Raw genomic sequence first — 19,778 nt, 5'->3', positions numbered from 1 at the left:
ATAAAATGTAAAATGAGTTTTGTTGCAAAGCTGAATGTGTAATTATTATTTATTTTAATAAATATTTAAATAACCACATTATTCTTTTCTGCGTCCTCTACCTATTGCAAAGCACATGTAAAACAACTAGTCAATTATATAAAGATTACAAAGGATAGCTCGGTCCAGTTTAGAACAATGCATTGATTTTTCAGGGCAAAGGTGAATGTGTGCATTGTGAATGTATTTGGAGACGAGCTATTCCTGAAGAAGGGACCAAAATAGAATGCTGAATGTTCAACGATTACCCTCAACTTTGTCTAAATATATTAATAGTTAGGTTTCAATTAATTTAACAACAAATCTTCAAATAAAATTGCTATAGAGGAAAGTATACTACACTGTTAACATACTATCTCATAGTCTTTTCTAATTTAAATTCTTTCCCTTAATATATTTTGCTGTCTTCCTTAATTTCCTAAATTCAGCCCCACAAAGTTGGGAACTTAAATGTTGTTATGTTTTCCACTCGCTCTTGAACTCTTTTAGGTAAAACTCAAATAAATTTACCATTTGTAATGTTACTATAAATAAACGGTATCAGCAATATTACACATACTTTCTCCCATTAGCTTGTCAACAACCTTAATCATGGGGAAGCGGTGAGAGTAGTTGTGAGGTTTTAGACCATAACATTCTAAATTTTGATTAAAATCGTTCGGGCTGTTTTTGTAAAAAGATTTTCCGTTATTTAATGGGAAAATCAGGATTAAAAATCAAAATGTCAAAAAAATCCAGAAGAAACCTGGAGATATCACGGATTACTAAATCTAAATAACTACTAAAACAAAATTTCAACATTTTGTAATTAATATAGTTATTTTAAATGCTAACAGCATAACATTACTAACATTGTTTACATTGACCATCTATGGACCCATTCCTATATTTAACAAACTCCATACTGTATGTGAAAGGTGTGTAAAAAATACTTGCAAAAAGTTTGATATCGATATATCGGATGTTGGGTCTACTGACGCAAACCCCCCTAAATACCTCTTTTTGGGAGGGGCGAAAATTTAAATCTCGCCCCGGGCGTCATTACCCTCGGGGCGGCCCTGTGGATTAGTAGGCCTACCTTCTTACCGCAATGGATGTATTTAAAAACGGTTGTTTTTGCAGATGACAAAAATTATAATATTTTTACTCGTATGATGTTTGAATAGTAAGTTAAATTATTTAGTTGACATAAATTTGTGTTTTTTTACTAATCTCTATTCTCTTATAATGTCAATAATTTAGTAGACTAATTAATTAATTGTGTAGTAAAAGGAAGTAAAAATAACAACAATGTACAGTACTGACTTAAAAACTATCTCTACACATCATCAATGAGTCAGAAACTATCGTAATGTAAACAAACGCGATAGTGAGTATCACGTGGTCGCAACAATGGGCTGATTATGGACAGTAAACAGATGTTTGATTGTTATGTGATCAGCTGTTTGAGAGCTGGTTGGCGCGCAGCCGGCTCGCGCATGCGCCCTGTCGTCTGCTTGACGTCCTTGCTTTAACCTTGTGCTCTAGTACTAGTAGTGTTCGTAGTCTGTGTGTTGTGACTGTGCGCTTCTCTACGTTTCAGGTTTGTACAATTACTGACACGTTGTTTGAAAATTATCAATGAAAACCTTTGATAAATATTTTGTTATGCTGGATGGAGAAAAGTTATAGGGTATAAATTGGAAACTTTGAAAGGAATAGTTGTTTGTGACAATTTGTTTTAAATTTGAAAAGTAATAGTTAATTAATATATTATTCATCTATGGTTTTACTGCAACTGATTTTTTTTTTTGTAATTGGTAATATTATATAGTTCTTAAGTGGAAGTTTTGATCCAAAATGTGATGTTTTTATTGGTATTATGCACCAGATGGCTTTTGTCAACGGTCATAAATAAACTGTATTAGCATCAACTTTAGTTAGATAGTAAAGTAGACATCTCATATTTGATATAGCCAACTAGCTGTAGCCATTTTTTGTAGGTAATTCAAATAAAAGGTATGTAAATGAACCTATTAGGCCTACAAAGTAGACCTATGCTACTGTCAAAATTGTATTTTCTCCCTTGACTTTTGATAAGGTAAGTTACTATGATAACTTATATGACTCATTCGTTGCTATAATAATATTATTAAAATAAGTTTTCTTTTCGTTTTAGCTTGACTAAAAAGTTTGCGAAATTATAAACTCTTCGGTGCCTGAATCTGAATTCAACATAAATGTTTAATCAAAACGTGCTACAGCATTTTCATCATGGGAATAGAATGTCAGTTGTCTACCCTACCGATATCCTATCTATAGTCGAAAATGTAGTGCAGAGCATCAGCGAAATCTGTTCGGTAAAATAATTGTTTTTTACCACGTCGAAAAGTATATTATTGGTGTTTTTCAGACCTTAGACAATTAGAGATTTCAAGCAAAACACGGGATACACGTGACAAAAAGCTGCGTCGTTGACAATGGACACGAAAATATATAAATTGGCAGTCTGTCATCGGAGTAATTATTGAACCTCAAGTCCATATTGCTCCCAACTCCTAATGTTAAGTCCGGGTTTAAAATAACCTTCAATATTGCAGGAATATTCACCAAAAACATGAAATCATGCAAAAGAGAAGTGACCAGACTGAAGTCAAAGTTCAAAGAGTCTTGCCCTCAAGAGACAAGGAAGATGTCAAGGTACAAAACTGTCTGGCACTTAGTAGTCAAATGGCGTACAAAAGGATGATTAGGCTAATCAAAATGGGAGTATGTTTAATGACAGCAATTTATGTATCCTATTGTACAGATGTTTCCAATTGTCAGTGACATTTTCATTTCGTTGTTATATCACCATTTCCACCCCATTTATCAACTTCATATATCACCTATAGTATGTATGTTTTTGACTTTTGTATTTGTGTCAGTTGGTTTAAATGTATTTTTGTAAATTGAAATTCTGACGCCATCAATCCCTTTTGGGTAAAATATGAAGACACTCTAATAAGGCTGCACTTTGAATTAGTTCTATAAATAGACGAGTTCAATTTGTTTACTAGAGAGTTTGCAATTTATTTCTGGAGGGAAAAACGGAAGTGCGGCCAAACAGCAATGAAAGCAGGAATGCTTTGAATCTGGAGCCAAATCCGCGACTTGTTATATATAGCCAAGGAAGTAGGAGTTGTTGATATGTACCAAATATTTAACTGATAATTAATTAATCGTGGTACTAATACTAAACAGTTTTTCACAATTACTAACCAGCTGCTAATACTACTAAACATTTGTTTATAAACAATAAAGAGCTATACTCTACACTAAAACAAACAGTTCTCTTTTACTACCAAAGAGTTGCTAGTAACGCTAAGAGTTGCTAAAATACCTAACAGTTTTCCACTTAATTATTAACTACTTAATTATAAACTACTTAATATTAGAACAAATTATCATTGCTGAAAATTAACTTTCAATTTCTTGTAGACAAATCTTTATTTCTAAAAAGCTTATTCTTAAACTATTTTCACGTTTCAATCTTGTTTGAATCGGTCGTCAATCCTAAATACACATTTCTTCGCTGTAGCAGACTATTTTAGCAATGACACTACAAAACTCATTATTTATTAATTTAACTGTACAAATTCTCGTTTTCATTTTTTTCAGTTCCTAGTTACGGTCTTAGTGGAAAATAGTTTGAGTAAGTAGCAATGAATGGGTCGAGTATGTTGTGATAAAAATAGTACCCTAAGTAGGCGTTTAACCTTGCCTTGCTAATTATTTTGCGCTACCTTGAAGATATGTACTGCTCGAAGAGTGCTGTTTAAACAGTTTCCTCTCTTATGCGCTATTTTTTTAATCTATGCTATAACTTAATGGGTAACGGATTGTAGGACTGTATTTCCCCACCAACAAAACTCTGGTACAAACTTATGACAACGTCTTTCACAAGAAACATTTTAGTAAAAAAAAATTGTCTGTGAAAAAACGTATCTTTATGGAGTTTGAGGAGGATTGCCAATAAACCGTTTCAAATTTAAGGAAACCCAAAAAAGACCCATCAAAAATATTTATCGTTCAGTTGAAAACTACACTTTTTTATATAAAATAATTAATATTAGAGACAAAATAGTACACTAGTTGAAAATACAAAAATGCACCAATTGAATTAAGAAATAAATTAATTTTGCCAAGGGATAGGCCCTATATTATGTAGCCTATCACTTATATTTTTATCTGATACTCGTCAAGTACTGTAATACTTTTTGAACTGAATTTTGTTTTATTTGAGATCAGCCTTCATAACATTATTGTATTGGTAGTTCTCGTTTCAGTTATTAACCCGAGTGTTTATTGACAAAAAATAGACTCATCTGTTAACCTTTCACTACTTTCGAGTCTTTAAGGAAGGCGTAAACTGTCTTCAACCAACGGGCCAAAATTGGTTGGAAAGCTATACAAGGCATGACATAGCCATATATTAAACAGACTCCCTAGTAGATTTGTCATCCTTATGGATCAGCCAAAGACAATGTTATTGTTAGTTCCATCCGATGCATCTTAGGATCGTGTTTTTGTTTACAATTTTGTTGTTATTTCAGTTACATAAAACCTCGTTTAACCAAATAAAACGATGTTATGATTGACAATAACTCGTCCCCTGGTTATATAACCAAGCATTAAAGCAAAAATCATAAAATTAGCCCTAAAATAATGAAATTAACATTTCATCGATACTAGCACCCAGTGTCACTAACATGAACTAGACATTAAAAAAACAATCTTCAAATTTTACATCGGGATGAGAAGTCTTCTTGTGTTGGTTAGTCTATGACGCAATATTATTCACATACTCATTGGTCATCCATATCCATTTTAAAATATAACTTATATCATTTGACTTTAACTTGTACGAGATGGGGACACAATTAAAGAGTATTTTAACCCGAATATAAATGGCAGAAGAACGTTGGACAGTTAGATACCTTATTTCAGCCCGGATAATGTGTTTTTAGTCCACTAGAGTCAAGGTCATCTAGGTCAGACCTCGAACCAAAAAAAATTCTTTTCTCAGGATCGAACCAGAGGCATCCGGTAAGAAAGGCGAACACAGTAACCACTCAATGTATTATAACCCGCATCAAAAAGTGAAAACTCAAAGACAGTTGCTTAACATCCATGATTGTTAAAAGTCCATTCTTATCAGAAAAAGGAAAACTTATTGCAATTCGTTGGTTTATCTTCGCTCAAAAAACAGTTTATTGGGTACAAACTATTTGACTTTCGAATAGGTCAAATCATATTTTTGTCGATTATTTGAGTTTTTATTTGTATCAGGGTATATCAGACCTAAACACCAACACCACACGGGCGGGTTTTCAGTGATCTTCGCCTTTGCATCCAGGTAATAAAGTATTTCTTCATTATAATACACTTTTGTACTCACACTGTTTTAATTATTGACGAGCTAGTGTACCCGTGTTTAGGTCTTGAAATAGTTACACACGACATGTATTATTTACTTAAAAAAAGATTTATTTTATCACGCCATGTGGTATAATTATTTTCTTTAAATTCAAATACGGGGTTTAAATTCTCTGGGCAACCAAGCACAAAACACAATGCATTATTATTCATCTATTCCAACTATTCAACTGAACAGCTGTTTAGCCTAATTAAGCAATCAGAAAACTCACATCTTTGTTAGTATTGTATCATTTTTTATACCCTGTATTTTTACTTCTCTGCAACTGTAACTCTTCAAAGTTTACATTTGCTTTTCACATGCTATCTTAGACTATTGATAGAAAAAACTCTTTTAAGCTGTTCATAAACAAAATACAGCTGATTTGAAACAGTAAACCAGGGAGTTTAGTAAAACCATTGATTATCAATATTAAATTGTAAAACTAAAACATATTTACATTCTGGTTATACCACTGTTTAAAAACGACGTAACATTTTTTCTACATTAGTTTCAAAGGAATAATACTGAATAGTAAAGAAGAAAAAAACTTGATTTACAAGCTTAGGTAGATGTACGCAACTTTATGTCGCAACTGCGAAGAACTTGTATAGGTTATGTTTGTACTTGAAAACTCCTTTACGACTGCAATAAGCTTACCTAGAGATAACACCAGTAAATGCCTGATTATATAATTGTTTTGAGTCGGATTAAACGGCATTCCAATTCCAATTTCATTCCATCTTTTATTGCGACATATTGAGTAAAAGAGAATACATACGCAGTAGCATAGATTTAAGAATGGACCTACTGTTTGTTATCATCATATGTTACCATTGTTATTGTTTTCATAGGTTTATATTTAAGTTTTCTGATAACATGCATGCTGTTACCACATGGTCATTATGTATCCCCATTGTAAATTGGTGTTCTTGCCGTTGGGGTTGGAATAAATGATTAAAATAAAATACTGAGTGTCTACTCTTTAATATAATATGACAGCTGTTTGCACAACATATAATTATGGTTTATTTATTAATTGAGAGTATTAAAAAAAAAAAACAAGGAAATAATAAAAGGCATTAAAATCCTCACTAGACCTTAATATTTGCTAACGTGTGAATATTCAATATTAGAAATACAAATCGGTGATGGGAGTCAAAAGTGATTAGACCATTCTCCATGTTCTACTGTGATATTTTTTTTCCTTCGTGACGAAATACTTCCCGAGAACTGCCAAACGCGACCGAACTCCCCTGAAGACACCGAATGCGTACTTATGTGAGCTTATTCAGTGTAACCCCTTTTTAATGCCACATTATTGAATATACCGTGGTTTTTAAAGTCCTTCCTTTGTAAACATATTGTTAGTTTGTTGATGGACGTGATGTCACGAAGCCTTTCAATCGATCAAGAATGTTTGGGCCAGGAGGTGTTGCAAACATGACAGATCTGGCCTGAGTCCAGCGGACAGCAGACGGACAGACAAACATCACCACACCACCCACACACAAATACCCCTGTGTCTCTAACGTAAAATCCCACACCACTTTTTGCAGGACAAAATCCCTTTTCCACGAGTTTTTAATAGTGTCCCTTTTACCCGACACTTTTCTGAAAAGTGTCTCCCTCACACATTCTGGGAAACGTACCTTTCCCCTAACACTCCAGTGTTCTGTTTTACCCTCATCTTTATAAATTAACTTTCCCACTTCCCCTCTCATTTTTCTGGAAAATTTACCCTCCTCCTTACTATTCTAGAAACTACGAGTATATGCCTATCTCTTACCTCTTTGAATTCTGAAATAAAGTGATCCTTGTTCTCTACCATTTTGAACACCGACTCTTGATTCCCACAACTCTTTATAACAGGTATCCCTTTCTCCTCTCTATTCTGAAAAGTGCACATTTTGTACTCTACATTCTGGAAAGTTATTCCTGTTTTCCCCACAATATTCTGACAAATTATTACATTTTCTCTCACTATTCTAAAAAAAGTATTCCTTTCTCGCTTTTTTCCAAACTGTCGATAGACGGCATTTATTTTTTTCCATCAGCTAGACATGGATCTATTTTCATTCCACCACACAAAAAAATAAGGGGAGAGCATATTAAATGTGGAATAACTCTAAAACTCATGAATATAAAATCAAATTGAGACAGAAAGGGAAACAGTTTTTAATTGAATCAAAGAAAACACAAAGGCATTAATCAATATAGAAACATGAAAATATGACTTAGACAAAAATAATAGTCTCATGCTTGCTTATATCCAGATCACGATTGAAAATCCAAAAAAAAATATCCCGCAACCGGGATAAATACTCACACAATTGCCGCATCACCAATGTGCACGTAAGTCCCGAGCCTTTTACCGATTCCAACAATTCTGTCAACACTTGTGAAACATAAATTCATATTGGTCATATTGCTGTCCACCGGTTAACATTTTTTTTTTATTAATTGCCTAAACCCCGGAGCCCTCTAGGTAACCTGACACCAATGAATGACTTACATAAATAGTTTTAGGGAAAACAAGGTGGCAATGTACGCAAACCAGGCTGCCAAGTCCTCACCAGCGCACATAATTCTCTGTAGCTCAGCGAGTAAATTGTATAAATAGACTCCCAGCTGACTTGGAAACTTAGTTCCAGTGATGCCAACTGAGAAAATACTTTCATTTTTTTACAGTTTCACGTGATCGTTTCAAATATTGAAGTCATTTTCCCTAACATAACTACGGTACTTATGATTTTGTGATTGGGGGGTTGGAGGTATTGCAGGTAAATAAAAAAAACCTATTAATTGCACTGTTGAGCCGCTGGAACTAAAATTGCGAATCAAAATATAGGTTATTTAAAGTCATTCACATAATCATTTTATCTACTGACAGTCAGTATTTGTGTATCTTAAGCAATATTTTTTCACCCGTTCCACACAGTTCGCATTTTGTTTCTAGATTGGGCGATAGCTAATGATAGCCGTAAGAAAGCAAAACATCACAAAACATTTAAGTTGCATTTCCTGGAAATATTTGTTCCCAATATAGCCTGGGAATGTTCAGATACGTTTATCATAGCAAGACAAATACTGTTGTTTGCCCTTGTTATCTTTCAAAGAGCTCCAGTCTAATTGTGTTTATGAATCACTTACTTATGTATGTTGGAGTTAATTGTTATTCGACAATCTAGACAAACAATACACATGTATTCGTAATACGATTATCATCTTTAGTATGCAATTCAAATGGCATACTATTTTAAACGTTAATCTAATGAAGATTCGAAAATCGTTTATAGTAGATTGCGTCCTTCGTACATAAAAGTACTTATTGTGTCTTTCCGTTATAGCACTTCTTTTTCCTATGGTTATAGAGCCAACCTTCTTGAACTTTTGACAGAAGCAATGAATCAGCTGTAGACAATTTTTATTTCCGCTCACGCTTGAGAGAGGTGGCACATCCTCTGTATTTATATTGATTTTATAATTACTCCAAGTATGCGTCCCACCTTATGGTAAAATCTTTTATTGATATGCGCTTCAGAGCTTTGATGTTGATTAAATTTTTATCGGGTTCTAAAGGGTAAATGTTACGATGTATGACCTTCCATGCTCTTCAATTAATGAGGAGAAACAACATTTTATAGTTTATTTTATTTTATTGATGTATTATTTATTATTTTACTAAACTATATTTATTTTGTCAAATAAAACTTATATAGAGTCAATAATTGACATAATAACGTTCTACTCATATACCAGTAAAAACTTACATTTTATTGTCCTTTGCAAATCCGCAACAATCGCAAATTCTGGAAAGAAGTAAGTTTTCTATGATTATTGATTATTTAAATAGCTTTAAATTATTGAAATTAGTAATCATTGCACCAAAGGACACAAAATAGTTTTTTTTATAAATTGATTAGCATAAAATCATGTGGTAGAATACAAAAACGCAAGTCAACGTCAAAACTATCTGAACGCCTGCATTAATCCAGGACAGAAAATACATTAAAATAAAGTAATAATTGTCCTTAACTGATTAATACGGATGACAAGTCTAAAAGCCCTTAGTTATTTGGATAAAAATACGCCATAATGTTTTACTAGTGCAACTTTCAACGCGCCACAACACAACAATACAAATGCAATGACTTCAGGCAAGTTTGCAGTGTGGCGCCAGTTTGCCGGGTTGGAGCGTTGTCGCTCACAGCTGTTCGATTGTTGCAAGCCGAAGGTTGCCGAAGTCACCCGAACACGAGGACCCGCCGTGTTCCCTGTGTGCATATTGCGATATGGCTACTATTTATAAACCAGTGTCAAGCTATTTCTACGCCGCATCCAGTGAACTGTCCCGCACTTTGAGAATTTAGTTTTTATACTTAATTTGTATCACCAAAGAGAATTCGCTTTTAACTTTTAGAAGCATGTTTGCCAAAAGAATGATTATAGAAGTTTTATTTGATCAGGACGAATTGTTTATCATGTTGTAGGATGATATTAAAGTGTGGCGGAAAGTAGGACTTAAACTTATATATTCAATGATTTTTAGTCAGTCAGTAGAGTTGTGTTAAAACAAAAACCGATTCTGAGGGTGTTTTACCTTAATATAATTTTGAATTTGAATCTGGATGTACAAGTCGGGGGAGTTTCATAATATCAAAGTGTCATTATGTCTAAACCCATAAATTAGTTCCACAATATCTACAAAGCAATACTTTCCACACTACTAAGGAGTGTCATAATACCAGTTTTATTATGCTGAGTGGAAAAAGTCTCATAACCGGTAACCGTTCAATACTCAACTAGATACAACTGTGACAATTTATTGTTACGCTCATAACTCAAGAAAGAGCAATGTTTTAAGGTCATATTGGCTTAATTTAATATACCATTTCTTGGTATCCAACCTCGAAATATGCTTACATTAAAGTATTTGGTCCACTCCTGCATAGGACATTACGTAAGTGTTAAAATACATGAAAGCTTAATGATATCAGGCAAAACACTTACAAGAAAACTTACCTACTTGGTGTGATGTATTCTTGTCCAAAATTTAATAGTTTAGGGGTTGCGCAGGGGAAAGCCGACACTGTACATTCTATAAGAAAATAAAAGTAGGGTTTTATACAAACATACAACATGGATCTATGTAAATATATATATTTATATATATAACTGTATATATAATATATTTTTCCTAGGGTTTTTTTTATCATAAAATAGTCCAAATGGCATTAGTACTAAGTTAACATATTTTTTATTTATGGTAAATCGTAAATAAGTCAATTTAAAAACGAAAAATTACAAGAGAACAATATATAGATTAATTAAAGACGAATTTGAACATTTTATGGGTCTGCCTGTATACCTAATATTGGCGAGAGTAAAGTTCATTTGACAGAGTGGTACAAAGGTCAAGTGTACGATAACATTGTAATGAGTAATCATTTAGTACGTTAACACATTTAAATCCCATAATTTCTCGTTTAAAAGACAACTAAACCCAAGGTTATGTTTAGGATCGTGTGCGTGTGTGGGGTCGATGGCAGGTCAACGCCCAATACAGAGGACCCATGTTGTAATATATTTAGGATGGGGAGACGAAAATTTCTAGACGTGGACAGATGTTCTGTTACATATCATAGATGCCACAGTCAAACAAACTTGGAGTTGGACTCTTAAATGATTGTTGGTCTGAGCGTGAAAATATCAAAGTGAGGGGTAAGCCGGTATAATTAAAGGGTGTAAGTACTTATTCCCTCAATTGTCTATGGTACAATACAAGATTGAACCTGAATCTACTGATAACATTTTTACTAGTAGCACCAGGACGCAAAGCCTCAACATCGCTGCCTCCCCGCAGTGCTACCCACTCAGCCAGCGACTCAAAATTACTGTACTTTATTCACCTTTTTTTCGATCTTTTTCGGAATCCGCGTACATAAAATTTGATACGCAATATTTCATTATAATATTTAGCAACATTTATTATTGCTCATGTGCACCTTACATCTATTGCCTGGCCAGATTTTTCCTCGCTGGTCGCGGATCGTCGTCGTCCAAAACATGATATTGATTACTGATTAGAAGCTGTGGCATTCTTCCGTCTTCAGGAAGCCTAAACCGGTTGTTGATGCTATTTATAGCCTCTGTTAGTTAACCAGTTGAGCTTGACTTGAATTACACCTGTATACTGTTTAACTTAACCTTAAATCGAGGGTAAAGTCAGTTGACCTAGATTGGCAATTTTCTGAGGAAACTTATAGGCCTTTGTATGTGTATACATTTTAATCACGTTTAGCCGAAAATATTATCATAATAACACGATAGTGAATATTTTTGTTTTAAGAAGTACAAGTATGTCACATGTTTAAAATTATTAGGAGATTATCATTTCATATTTTTCACCACACTATGATTTTTTTAGCGGTTTTACATACGTTAATAGGTGGCTGAAAGTTACGTTTTGCTGGCCATGCCAGCTGTCATCGTTATTTGGGGACCGAGCAGGTTTTTACATCCCTAGGGCTGCAAAATCAGCTGCCCGCTTACTTACCTAAAACATGAATGCATATTAATCAGTATCCATAGCATTGCAATAGAATTATTTTAGTGTCACCGTTGCCTAGCAACTATTTATTTTTATTTTGCTGATTTATGCCCATAACCTTAAAGTTGTGTTGACTATCAGTGTGCATTATAGAGGCGAATAGTGGTAATAGGGTATAGTGTGGTAAACAGCGTTCGTACCACGGACCGAAATGGTTTTGCAGGTCTCGACTTCGTCTCGAACTTAAAAACGATCTCGAGCCGGCAAAACCTCATTTTCGGCCCTAGGTACGAAATATACTATTACACCGTAATTAAATAGTGAACCTATTTTGCACCCAGGGCCGAAATTGCGGTTTTGCTGGTTTAAGATTGTGTGAGATTACAAAACGTGTTTCTGACGAACGAGCGCTATTTTAAATCTGAAATATTTAAGCATTTTATCACATCTTAGAACAAAAGTGGTTTCACCTCATAAACGCAGAGTTAATCAATAAACAATCACGGTGGGTATCTAAATGAAAAATGATCGTTACGGAAGCATTGAAAATGAATCTAATCCAATATTTTAACAACCTCGAATCAAACCTTTCTATCGATATACAGAAATCCTGCTTAGACAAGTTCATAATGCCATTGGACTTGAATCAAATGGTTGATCTATTAAAATACTGCATTATCTAATATCGCACCGGTAGCCATTGGTTTGATCATATTGAATTGAACATAACTCATGGACAGCATCAACCGCGTCAGATTCAATTGACATCCCAGACTTGCTATGTGATGTGGCGTCCTGATTTCCAAGTTATTGACTAAGCTGAGTCATGCATGATGGGTTTGACAACTATAGATTCTGACACCAACAACAACAACAAAAAATCAATATCAAAATTAAAACTGACTATTATGTTATGTTATTAAAATCCAATACGAGAACTATAATATCAGTGCAATAATCCAAAACATGGTCAATATTGCCTTTACAAAAATATTAGTAAATTTCTTTTAATTGTGTCGTACCTAACTCATAAGACATAGTTAATATAAGAATATTTTGTAATTTAAATATAATTTCTGCCGCAGGTTGTTGGAGCGAGGAGATGACCTCTGAGCGAGGCGGGCTGCTCAAGAGCCGCGCTGAAGACTTTGCACGTCACCTGACGAGGCGTCTGCGCTCCCTAGGCGGGGCTGGAGATGGTGGCGGGGGCAGCTGGGTAGAGTCAAGCACTGAGGTCTACTACGACATTGACTCATCTCTGGCGAGTCCCCAAGAAGAACTTGCAGAGCCAATCTTCATCGCATCCCAAAACAAAGATGGTCTTCCTCTCCAGCGAAGTGAATCGTCAGGATCCGAGTACTTTGACACCTTCGAGGAGCTTCCTCAGCCATCTTCATCGGCACTCCTGAAGAAAATCCCTATCCTCCACCTTAAGACTGAAAAACCAGTTCCTCTCACAAACGGACACACAAATGTCATAGATGCAGACCTAGGATGCACCAGAGTCCATGTCATATCTTGCGAAGAAATTCAACCAAGTGAAACAATCGCCGAGAAAGAAACCTGTGATATTGTCGAGAACAACAACACCTGGATTGATGTGGAAGATGTGGACAAAATCGATAAAAAAGAAGCTGAACCGGTCTTAGAACTTTGTAATGGTGCTGTAAGCTTAGAAACGCATTTAGTTTGTGCTGGGAACACATCAGATAAAACAGATTCAGAAACATTAGGAAACTGTGTGTTTTGTGATATAGAACAGGCTAAGTCTACTTTTACCAGTAATACAGAGTCAATAGTTCCCCAGATAGAAGACCAAAGAATTAGCAGTAGTATAAACCATAGTGCAGATAAGGAACCCGATAAACACAAAGATTCACACATTGAATTTTCCCATCAGAAGCCTAACGGATATTTACCTGAGACAGAAGATAGTGTTTCTCTTTCTGATCTCCTTCAAGTTTTAAAAAGGGAGATTTCAAAAGATTCTGAATGTACTGAAGAAGCAAAGAATTTGGTAGCAGATTCAAAAACTAGCGATGACCCACAGACTACTTGTCCTAGTATCGAAGTAAGAGAATCAACGCCTACACAATCCCAAGAGGTTGCAGAAAAAGATGAAGAATTTGACATTGAAACAAAAAGGAAAAACTTCCGAAGATGTTCGAGTTTGAAAAGTGGAAAAACGCCACCTGGAACTCCAGGGAGGAAGAAGATTGTCAGGTTCGTGACAGTGTTTAGTTTTGTTCCCTCAAATCAGTTTAAGAAGAGGCAAATTTCATTACAATGGAGTTAGTAGACTTTGAGGGGTTTGAAGGCTTTGCTAGGACTTTCTTTTATACTTAGTCGGTTGTCAAACTATCCTCTCAATATCCGTAACAACAACATATTATTAACGATAGGTGTAGGAATAGTTGTAATATCCTTTAACTGGTCTAGACTAAGCCTGCAACTTTCAAAGTAGACAAAATTTTTTAAATCCAGTTGACTAAAAAATATTTTGCAGCATGCGTTTTGCAACTGACAATGATTGCTACTAAATTTGGTTTTCTTTCTTGCATTTCTTCCTTCCTATAGTATTTTTATATGTTGTCCATATGCCCACTTTTCTCTCAGAGAGTGTCATGAAATTTTGATAATTGTTTGAAAAATGAATTAGCTTAATGGCTAATATAGAGATAAGAAAATAGTTTTTAATTTAGGTATTTTGTATTGGTGAATTTTGAATACATAAAAGGAATCACTTACTGATCTTGTTTAAATCTTCTTGAAGTTGAATACAAATTTCATAACTTAATTATTTTCTTGGCTTGAATTACACTTTTACTTCATGTTTTGGCTTCTTTTCAATCATCACAGTCACATGTCTCAGATGTGGTTTTCAAATAAATTAATTGTCAAACTCTTATTTTTGAGCTAGTTAAACTGTTTGCATTAACAGTGTTGCCAATCTTTATAATGAAATATTCTTTGATATACAATGTGATATAATAGAATTTGATAATTTTTAATATATTGAATTTAATTCTAATTTAAACCTTAATAATAATAAACTGTAAACATAAACATTGGTTAATGAATTTTTATTGACTTGTTTGGAATAATTTAAGTATGATTGAAATAAAGAAAACTAATAAATACATAACAGAGAGTAAAGTGATTCAAAGCACTTAAGAGTGATAAAGAGTTTCAAAGAATTTATCTCTTGTTATGTGTAGTTTTTCATTGATTTTGACCAATTGGTCAGTAAAGTGTTGCATATCTGTCTTTAATGTAAAGCTTTGAAGATATACATCAGGGAGCAAGATTTTTGGGTGAAGAAACTTGTGGGTGAAGTGAGGAGTGCACTTTGCTGCACACGACGCAAAGAAATGAATTACGCTCGAGCCGTAGGCGACTGTGGAAAGTTTCTCGAGTGCAGCAAAGGCATTTTGCACTCGTGTTACACATTATATTTTTCCTACAGTTACTATAAATCATATAAATAATTTGTCTTTCAAACACCGTACAACACGTTTTTAGGCTAGGTTAAATCCAAACATTGAAGAAATGGGGAAACACTGGACCAGCTGATCGTAGTTGTAGTATCTTTAAGTGTTGCCTACCTATTTCTTAGCGTACACGGATTACGTGCATAATTAAAGCACGCTGTTTTGTGTTGTTTGGTTGGAATACTGGTGTGTGGTTACAAAAAAAAAAAAAAAATTTGCGGCAAAGTAAAAAGTGTGCGGCAAAAACAAAGTAAATGCAGCAGTTAGCAGCTTTCTGTACTATAATCAGTGCAAGAAAGCCCACTTTGTCGGGTAACTGTAGGAAAAATCATTTGTTTATTTCCAAAAAGTAACAATATGAATCCATTCAAGGTTCGCAGACGTGCTGGGATTGGACTTGACGGATACCAAAACCTTCCAAGACGAGGTACCTACGGTGCCCAGTTCAGCCTATTCAGACTTGCACCTACCTGACGATGTTCCATCTTCACAAGCCACTTCCAGTGTGATGACTCCTCAGACCCAGAAGGTTCTGGTGCCATTGTTCCCTCAACCGTTTCTCTCTCCCAATTTCATGGACCGAGTGATGGCCAATAACGTTTGCCTAGAGAGTGCAGCAGTAAGTGACATGAACCTGTTCGCCATCACAGGAGTTGTCAGGGTGCGGAACATCGATTTCCACAAGAGTGTTTACATCCGCTATTCCATCAACAGCTGGAAGAACTATGCTGACCTGCAGGCCAGGTGAGTGAATGAAAGAGAATATGATGATGTGTCGATGTGTGGATTTAGAGAAAGGAATTTGCTAGAATTATTGTTCGGTTGGGAAATACCTGAGGACCATTTGTAATAGTTTGTGTTGATAAATTTATCAGAAACTGTTTTACTTTAAACATTCAGATAAATCATAATGACATGTTTTTTGCTTAAAGGAGCTTGCTGCTTTATTCCCCTGGTAAAAAACGGTTTAGCAAAAAGAAGAGTGCACAAGATATACCTTTTCCGTTTTTTGAAATTATAAACTTTGTTATACAGGGTGACCATTAAGTCTTAGGACGACTTTATAACTTTTAAACGACAAACGATATCACAACCACATTTGGTATACCGTTACTGGAAATTGTAAGCTACTTTTCTGTGTACATGCTGGTCGGATATCACCTTTGGGGGACGGCCCGTCGGGGGTCAGAAGAAAATCTTTAATTATCAATTATCATTTATCAATCATTAAGATGGGGACGCCACTTAGGTGCGTAATGACAGCCTATGTTGAGTTGTACATCATTTTAAAGGTCTACTTCAACTGAAAACAATGCCGCAAACCGCACTTCAAAAGGTTGATCCTGCGCAAAATGGCAGATGTTCAAAGATTTTCAAAATTAGCCAATTTCTTTAAATTAAAACACTTTTTTAAATCTTTAAACAACTGTCATTTTTTAACGGATGGTCCTTTTGAAGTACGGTTTGCGGCATTGTATTCTAATAATAAATACTTTTAATTTGATGTGCATATTGACCTATGCTTCCATTCAAGATTTACTTCCGACTCCTTGTGGGCCGTCGCCCTGAAGAGTTATTTGGATCACTGAATGTGAAGTTATGGGGATCATTTTAAAGGGAATTTTAAGCAAAGAAGAATGCCGCAAACCGTACTTCAAAAGGACCATCCGTTAAAAAATGACAGTTGTTTAAAGATTTAAAAAAGTGTTTTAATTTAAAGAAATTGGCTAATTTTGAAAATCTTTGAACATCTGCCATTTTGCGCAGGATCAACCTTTTGAAGTGCGGTTTGCGGCATTGTTTTCAGTTGAAGTAGACCTTTAAAATGATGTACAACTCAACATAGGCTGTCATTTAAGATTTTCTTATGACCCCCGACGGGCCGTCCCCCAAAGGTGATATCCGACCACCATGTACACAGAAAAGTAGCTTACAATTTCCAGTAACGGTATACCAAATGTGATTGTGATATCGTTTGTCGTTTAAAAGTTATAAAGTCGTCCTAAGACTTAACGGTCACCCTGTATATTTTTGTTGTTGTTTCAACCACAAGATTTTTTATATCTTTTTTATCGTATGGTTAATTATACCATGAATAATTTTTGTTACCTACTGTTGTGAACTAAAACACCTCTTTGGTATTAATGTTTAGATCTCTGTATATTTTCTCAGGTACATTCCCAAATCCTGTGATGGTTTCTCCGACAAGTTTAGTTTTGTTCTTTACGCACACACGCTGAGTGTTGGACAGAAGATGGAGTTTGCTGTCCGCTACCACACAGCCGGCACTCAGTTTTGGGACAGCAACGGTGGACTCAACTACGTTTTTGAATGCTTACAGCAGCCTGTTCCCATCGCCCATCCAGAGATACCCCCAAGTCCTGTCGAAACTTGGGCCTCCTTCCTCTAAATTTGAAAATTTAAATACACAGAAAGGCTGGTGAGGTTTTCCTTAAAGTTACACAAAATAACAGTTATACACATGTTTTCTCAATAGTTAAATTATGTATGCATTCTTTAGAGAGAAGACTTCTTTATACAGTTCTCAATTCCACTTACACTATGCAGTACATGGCTAATAAGAGACAGTCATGCAATTAAAACTATTGGTATCGTTCTGTGGGCTGTGTCAAGTATCCCCCTAACCCTCAGAAAATGTCAGAGTGATGATAGGGTGTACAACTTTCTGTAAAACTTACTCTATCCCTTTATGTGATCTCACTCATTACAGCAAGGAGGAAAACCTCACTCATCTAAATTTCCATTTCATTAAAATTCTATAAACTCACTTTCACTCATAGATCACTCTAGGGTATCAGAAGTAGACATAACAATGTAAATGAACAAGTTCCATTGATGGGATCCTGCCTTTAAGACTAAGAGTAGAAACTAAGTCATAGCATGTAAGGCCTTCAAGATTTTTTAACAATATTGGTTTTATTTTTGAAATTGTTTCCATACAAATTTGGATCTTTTGTTTTCCCATACCATTACACAACAAATAACTAGCTATTAGAAAGAAGAACATGAGCTCAGTAGCTTTATGAAAGTCTCTACTATTTATAGCAATTTAATAATCAATGTACATTTTTTTTGTTGAATAACTTTGCATTATTTATTTACATGATTTATATCATTAGTTTTTTTTTAACAGATATCCTTCCATTTAGGTATAAAATACCATGGTGGAAGGAAAAACATAGGTGTGCTATTCCCACAAATTCTGACGTCACTCGGATTGCAAACAAAATATCACCTGATTGTAACTGTCAAATTAGTATGTATTTGTTTTTATTTGATTGTTATTGTTTTTATAATAATAAAAACAATAACAATCAAATCAAAACAAAAACATATACTAATTTGACAGTTACAATCAGGTGATATTTTGTTTGCAATCCGAGTGACGTCAGAATTTGTGGGAATAGCACACCTATGTTTTTCCTTCCACCATGGTATTTTATACCTAAATGGAAGGATATCTGTTAAAAAAAAAACTAATGATATAAATCATGATGATCTTCATCATGATGATCAGATGATCTTTTGTTTGCAATCCGAGTGACGTCAGAATTTGTGGGAATAGCACACCTATGTTTTTTCCTTCCACCATGATAAAATACATACATACACTTGCGATTCCATGTTTTTGTATGCTCCTTAGTAACAGTAAAATTTACCTTAATAGACTATTGTCTTGGTGAACATAAAGAAAGAGCAATGTTTTTTTACCCTAAATGGTTACAAAAAATATTTAGCTTAGAATTTCAACTTTCCCTTTTGACAATTCACTTGCAAAACATATACAGTTTTTTATACATTACAATGGGTCAAACCCGAGGAACAAGTCATTTTTCGCTTGACAACTAAAAATAACATGTTTATGAGTGCAAATCCTGTTGCAAAATATTTTGCGGGTTTGTAGGTCAGATGGTGGTTAATCCAGTTGAAACTGTCCTTAGATAAGTGGTAATTGAGAGTAACTATCTCTAGTCATTGAGTTTATCAGGGTCGCCAACCTTTGCCACTGTTTGTATTTAACTTTAAACCGATTATCATCCATGCCATTGCAAGACCGTGTCTGAATATTGAACATAAGAAGATACAGTAATTTAAATACAATATAGCAGACATTGACTTGATAGGACATAGTATTCTATTTCCTCAGTTGGGTTGATGAACAGTTATTGATATCGTAAAAATCGGTCAAGAGAGACAAAAATTAAATCGTTGGTAAATACAACAAAATCCATAATGC

The 19,778-nt window shown here is 34.6% G+C and overlaps 1 protein-coding gene across 1 annotated transcript; it reads left to right on the top strand.

Moving 5' to 3' along the window:
• Positions 1-1,576: 1,576 nt before the first annotated feature.
• LOC129002713 (glycogen-binding subunit 76A-like) lies at positions 1,577-18,701 on the top strand. The gene is made up of 4 exons (XM_054430722.1): positions 1,577-1,621; positions 13,115-14,252; positions 15,893-16,264; positions 17,693-18,701. Exons 2-4 carry the CDS (start codon positions 13,132-13,134, stop codon positions 17,928-17,930), a joined length of 1,731 nt encoding a protein of 576 aa, XP_054286697.1. The 5' UTR covers positions 1,577-1,621; positions 13,115-13,131; the 3' UTR covers positions 17,931-18,701.
• The last annotated feature ends 1,077 nt before the right edge of the window (positions 18,702-19,778 follow it).

The sequence above is a fragment of the Macrosteles quadrilineatus genome, unplaced genomic scaffold (assembly GCF_028750875.1).
Source record: "Macrosteles quadrilineatus isolate MER2022 unplaced genomic scaffold, UCM_ALF_1.0 Scaffold_9__3_contigs__length_116548681, whole genome shotgun sequence".
NCBI classification, from domain to species: domain Eukaryota; kingdom Metazoa; phylum Arthropoda; class Insecta; order Hemiptera; family Cicadellidae; genus Macrosteles; species Macrosteles quadrilineatus.
This window is presented reverse-complemented; position numbering and strand designations above follow the sequence as displayed.